Source organism: Gracilinanus agilis, chromosome 1, assembly GCF_016433145.1.
Source record: "Gracilinanus agilis isolate LMUSP501 chromosome 1, AgileGrace, whole genome shotgun sequence".
Taxonomy (NCBI): Eukaryota; Metazoa; Chordata; class Mammalia; order Didelphimorphia; family Didelphidae; genus Gracilinanus; species Gracilinanus agilis.
The window spans coordinates 552,759,400-552,765,399 of NC_058130.1; the positions used below are offsets into that span (position 1 = coordinate 552,759,400).

At 34.8% G+C, this 6,000-nt stretch overlaps 1 protein-coding gene across 1 annotated transcript in view; it reads right to left on the minus strand.

Moving 5' to 3' along the window:
• Window positions 1-6,000, minus strand: part of LAMA1 (laminin subunit alpha 1) — a 143,409-nt gene that overhangs the window by 105,988 nt on the left and 31,421 nt on the right. Inside the window, exons 2-3 of the mRNA XM_044658067.1 lie at window positions 5,397-5,567; window positions 5,056-5,168 (exon numbers count right to left, since the gene is read on the minus strand). Of these exons, the coding sequence (XP_044514002.1) occupies window positions 5,056-5,168; window positions 5,397-5,567 (284 nt within the window). The remainder of the gene's footprint in view (window positions 1-5,055; window positions 5,169-5,396; window positions 5,568-6,000) is intronic.

The following is a 6,000-nucleotide window of genomic DNA, read 5'->3' on the forward strand; positions in this document are numbered from 1 at the left end:
ATTACGATTTCACAGAAAATACTTTATCTGCTAAAATACCAGTAGCAACTTCTGATTCACACCTCCCTAACTATAGGCAAGGAAATTCTCAGCTAGATTTAACATTGTAGAAAGTTAAATGAAAACATTGATTCAATTTTTAGCTTCTTGGCCAAGGACCATATATTGGACAGCACCCAACTCTACTAACTACAGCAAAGGCCCCAAGAAAACTTGAAAGCTGTGCCCAGACTTTATGAGAAAGTATGCAATTTGGAGACAACCTTGACAACCAAAAGATGAGGACAGAGGATTAAGTGGAGGAAAAAGTACATTATAACATCAGCAACAGATAAGAACTGTCAGTCTTTATATAAAGCCATGAATGGCTGGTGAAGGAGAATGATATGAGATCATGAGTTCAGGATGTGATCAAGCCAAGAAATACTCCTTTTCTATAAAATTATCTGTCAAGTGGTGATAGGAACCAATTAAAAACTAATCACTGTTTATAACATTCAATCAATAATTGATATTGATTGATAATTTTTGAAAAGAGAGGAATAATATAAAAACCCAGACATTTTCAACAGTTATAGATTACTATTTTTTTTGTCAAACTCTATGGAAATCTTGACCAGATTACTCTAAAGATCACATTGAGCATTTCTTTCTTAGGATCGTAAGAGGTGCCTGGAATAGTTCATAGGTCATGCACTCTCCCCAACCCATTTGAAAGAGAAAGAGAGAGAAAGAGAGAGAGAGATTCTTCTATATTCCTTCAGGACTATCTCAATTTAGGATTATACATTCCCAGAGAACCCTTGTCTCTATTGTTAAATGTCTGACAATCCTAGGTCAGTTCTTTGATATATTCAACCTTGCTTATAAATGTTTGCTTTTAAATTTTTAATTAAGCAAAATTTTTTGGTTTGTTTTTCTTTGTGCATGTGTCAAGTCTTAGAACGAGATTGTCTTTTAGTGGAATTACTCAAGACTGAGTCAAAATCTTAAAAAAAAATTCTTTTTTAAGATGGGACAGAACAATGAAAATTTTAATCACTAAAGTAACTGTTTTCAAATTATAAGTGACTAAAACCTTCTTAGGAGAGACTAAATTTAAAATTCCTAATTATTTACATAGACCAATTCAGATATCAAGTTACTGATGGATGAAGCTGGTTATACCACTTCATTTGCCCCTTGGAAAAGGAAAATAAATGAGAGAGTCATGGAAAAAACCAAATTCTGCTGGAGAAGCATTCTTCCAGGCCCTTTTGAGTAAGATAAGAACAAAGCCCAGGGCAAAGAAGGAGAAATTTTTTGTCTTTCTAAAATGAGTTTGAAAACATTGAGGTTTGACCTATTAACTCAAAGATTTATTACTAAGAATAAGTGATATTTTGAGTTACCCTAATCCTCTGAGAACCCAAATTTGCAAACAGATCCCTGTAGTTAATATATTTTGCTATATTTTTCCAAGCAATTATTAGAGATCAAAGGAATCTAATTCTTGGGCATATACAACAGACTATTATCTATCTTCAACTAAAGCCTCTATGCATGTTTAAGCTACTACTTATGCAGAGAATTCCAAATATTCTTCATTAAAAGTCACTCTCGTTTTCAAAGAAACTTTTTTTTTTGATTATGATAGATTTCCATTTTTATTACAAGGGGTGACTTTTAACTCTATAAAGAACCATTATGGTTTGGTTCAAACTATATTCAAACTAAATATATTAAAAATGATATTTTGAGTAGTTTTTAACATCCATGAAATCTGCAGGTTTAGCTAGATACGTGTGAGTAGTATTGGAATTTTACATTCTACATCTTCTGAAAAAAAATCAGTTATAGAATGCTATCTGTAGTTCCTCCTTTCACTTACCCTCTAATTCCATCTCCCTTCTTTCTCTTATTTTGATTACCTTAAATTTATTTATTATTTTTTAATTTAGATTTTTTATTTTGAATATTTTCCCATAGTTACATGTTTCATGTTCTTTCCCTCTCCCCAGGACCCTCCATCGTAGCCAACATACAATTCCACTGGGTTTTACATGTATCATTGATCAAGACCTAATTCCATATTGTTGATCGTTGGACTAGAGATATCATTTAGCATCTACATCCCCAACAATATCCCCCATCAGCCCATGTGTTCAAGCAGTTGTTTTTATTGTGTGCTTCTACTCCTACATTTCTTCCTCTGAATGTGGCTAGTTTTCCTTTTCATAAGTCCCTCAGCCTTGCTCTGTATCCTTGCATTGCTGCTAGTAGAGAAGTCCATTATGTTCGATTGTACCACAGTTTATCAGTCTCTGTGTACAATGTTCTCTTGGATCTACTCCTTTAATTTTGCTCCAATTCCTGGAGGTCATTCCAGTTCACATGGAATTCCTCCAGTTCTTTATTCCTTTGAGCACAATAGTATTCCATCAACAGCAGATACCACAATTTATTCAGCCATTCCCCAATCGAAGGACATTCTCTCATTTTCCAATTTTTTGCCACCACAAAGAGCGCAACTATAAATATTTTTGTACAAGTCTTTTTCCTTATTATCTCTTTGGGGTATAAAACAAGTAGTGCTATGGCTGGATCAAAAGGCAGACAGTCTTTTTAAAGTCCTTTGGGCATAGTTCCAAATTGCCATCCAGAATGGTTGGATCAATTCACAACTCCACCAGCAATGTATTAATGCCCCAATTTTGCCACATCCCCTCCAACAATCACCACTTTCCTTTGCTGTCATGTTAGCTAATCTGGTAGGTGTGAGGTAGTACCTCAGAGCTGTTTTGATTTGCATTTCTCTAATAATTATAAGAGATTTAGAACACTTTCTCACATGCTTATTGATAGTTTTTATTTTTTTATCTGAAAATTGCCTATTCATGTCTCTTGCCCATTTATCAATTGGGAAATGGCTTGCTTTTTTGTACAATTGATTTAGCTCCTTATAAATTTGAGTAATTAGACCTTTGTCAGAGTTTTTTGTTAAAAAGATTTTTCCTAATTTGTTGCTTCCCTTTTAATTTTGGTTGCATTAGTTTTGTTTGTACAAAAACTTTTTAATTTAATGTAATCAAAATCATTTTACATTTTGTAATTTTTTTCTAACTCTTTCTTGGTTTTAAAATCTTTCCTTTCCCAAAGATCTGACAAGTATACTATTTTGTGTTCGTCCAATTTACTTTTAGTTTCCTTCTTTATATTCAAGTCATTCACCCATTCTGAATTTATCTTGATGTAGGGTGTGAGATGTTGATTTAAACCTAATCTCTCCCATATTGTTTTCCAATTTTCCCAGCAGTTTTTGTCAAATAGTAGATTTTTGTCCCAAAAGCTGGGCTCTTTGGGTTTATCATAGACTGTCTTGCTGAGGTACCCTTCTTTCTCTTCACAGGATATTATTAAGATCTCTGTGGTTCAATTATGTGGTCAGACTTTTTAAATCATATCCCAGCTTGGATACTCACTATCTGTGGCCTTGGGCAAGTTACTTTTCACTATATCAGGTTGGGTTTTTCTCACCTATAAAATAATAGGAAATCAACTAGATTACCTAAAGTACCTTTTGGTCCTCAGTTCTATGCTTTATGCTACTCTTCATTGTCCTACATGGTCTAAAACTATGAGAGAAAAGTAGGATTGAGGCATGCTATCCCGTTAGTCTATGACATGGCCCTTTTACTGGTAGAGCTAATATTCTAACAGAGGATCATAATACAAACATAGCTATGATAATATTATAACATAAGTTCATTAAAAAGATAGATACAGGACAAAGGCACTATATGAGGTACAATAGGAAAGAGTCAAGCTAGGAATGCATCTGCATCATCATCATCATCATCATCATCATCACCATCATCAACAGCATTTATGTAATGCTTTAAAGTTTACTTTATAAATATCTCATTTAATCTTCCTAACTTCAAAGGGTTTTTCTATTATTTTCCCATTATCATTCTGTTTTACAGATGAAGAAACTGAGGCAAACAGTAAGGTTAAGTGACTTGCCCAGGGTTCACATAGCTAATAAAAGTATAAGGTGAGATTTGAACTCAGGTCCTCCTGACTCCAAATCCAGCACTCTATCCATGGTGTACTTAGCAGAAGGAGTATCAGGGTAAGGTTTCATGTAGGAAGTAGACTTTTAAAGCTAGATGGCACTGAACAGATATAAAAACCTATGGGACAATAAATAAAAATAAAGTAGAAGGGGCAGCTGGGTAACTCAATGGATTGAGAGCCAGGCCTAGATACGGGAGGTCCTAGGTTCAAATCTGGCCTCAGACATTGCGTAACTGTGTGACCCTGGGTAAGTCACTTGACCCCCATTGCCTAGCCCTTACTGCTCTTCTGCCTTGGAACCAATACACAGTATTGACTCCAAGAAGGAAGGGAAGGGTTTAAAAAAACAAAACAAAACAAAACAAAGTAGAAAAATATATATGCACAGAGTGTGCTATGATAGTACTGATAAAGGATGAAAATTCAGAGCCAGAAGGTACTTATTTAACTCAAACTTGTTGAACTTGTGGACCAACTAACTCCCTAGTAATGTCAATATCAGACTGAAATACAATTGGAAAGTATTTTATAAAATAAAAATAAGATACTACATAGATATTGTTAGATTGTCACCTTCTAAGTCAATAGATGAGATCTTTGATTATGAAACCACTGATTGAGTCCAATCCCACTTACTACAGATGGAGAATATTAAGTAAAGAATTCTTTGCCATAGACTGAGTGGCTTGGTCAAAGTTACAGAGGTGAAAAAGAAACAGAGCCCATATTAGAACCCAAGTATTGAAATCCAACATGTTTTACCAAGTGGTTCTTTTAATGATCTCAAAGCATACAAATCTTTATTCCTCTTCAAAAATAGTTATGGTATGGAAAAATAAGAGATGGGAAATAGCTACTATTTTAATATATTAGGTAACTATTGGCAAAGCAATGGTACTCTGAGTTAAAAATAAGTGAATAGCGAACAGTTTTTCTTGAAAGGCAGTAGAAGGAACAGAGTCCTGAGATAGAAGTATGTTCTCTGGCTTTACTTACCTGTCTTAAGTCCAGAGTCACCGTCACTCGATGAAATTCCCTTCCATTTTGGATGCTAGGACTCTGCCACCAATTATTAGTACCATCTATGGCATTTGAAATTGGATGACGCTCTGTTTAAAAAAAAAAGTATTCATGTGGCTATGCCAATTCTTTATATAAATTGCTCTAATAATTATAACTTTTTAAAAAATGGCTTTCTAATGTGAACTACATAATACTGGTAGAAATTCACATTAGGGAAAGTAAAGGCAATAATTAAGACCTAATAAAAAGTCTGGCAATTCAATATGTAAAAATAAAATATAGGAAGATACATTGAGCAGGAATCATACACTTGCCTTTTGGATTCAAACTGTTCTTGTCACATATTCTGCATTGTGCGTTGCGGATGAGTTGACCTGGTACATGTTCCACAAGCTTGCAGAACATTTCTGGACCATCATCACCACAGGTAGCATTGCTGTTGATGACAGCATTGGCAGCAAGATTCAATATAGATGGAAATAAACCTAAAAGTCAAGAGACATCAGATGACTAAGATACGTGTCATTTAAAACCAAAAACGAGAGGGACTCCCCCTTTTTTCTTTCTGTATTAATCAAAACTATGTTTTATCTGTTTCCAATGGCCCAAAGTATATCTCCATTTTAAAAATTAAAATGTCATAATATTAACAAAATATCTGGGGGCAGCTGGGTAGCTCAGTGGATTGAGAGCCAGACCTAGAGATGGGAGGTCCTAGGTTCAAATCTGGCCTCAGACACTTCCTAGATGTGTGACCCTGGGCAAGTCACTTGACCCCCTTTGCCTAGCCCTTACCACTCTTCTGTCTTGGAGCCAATACACAGTATCAACTCCAAGACGGAAGTTAAGGGTTTAAAAAAAATACATACACACACACACACACACACACACACACACACACACACACACACACACATA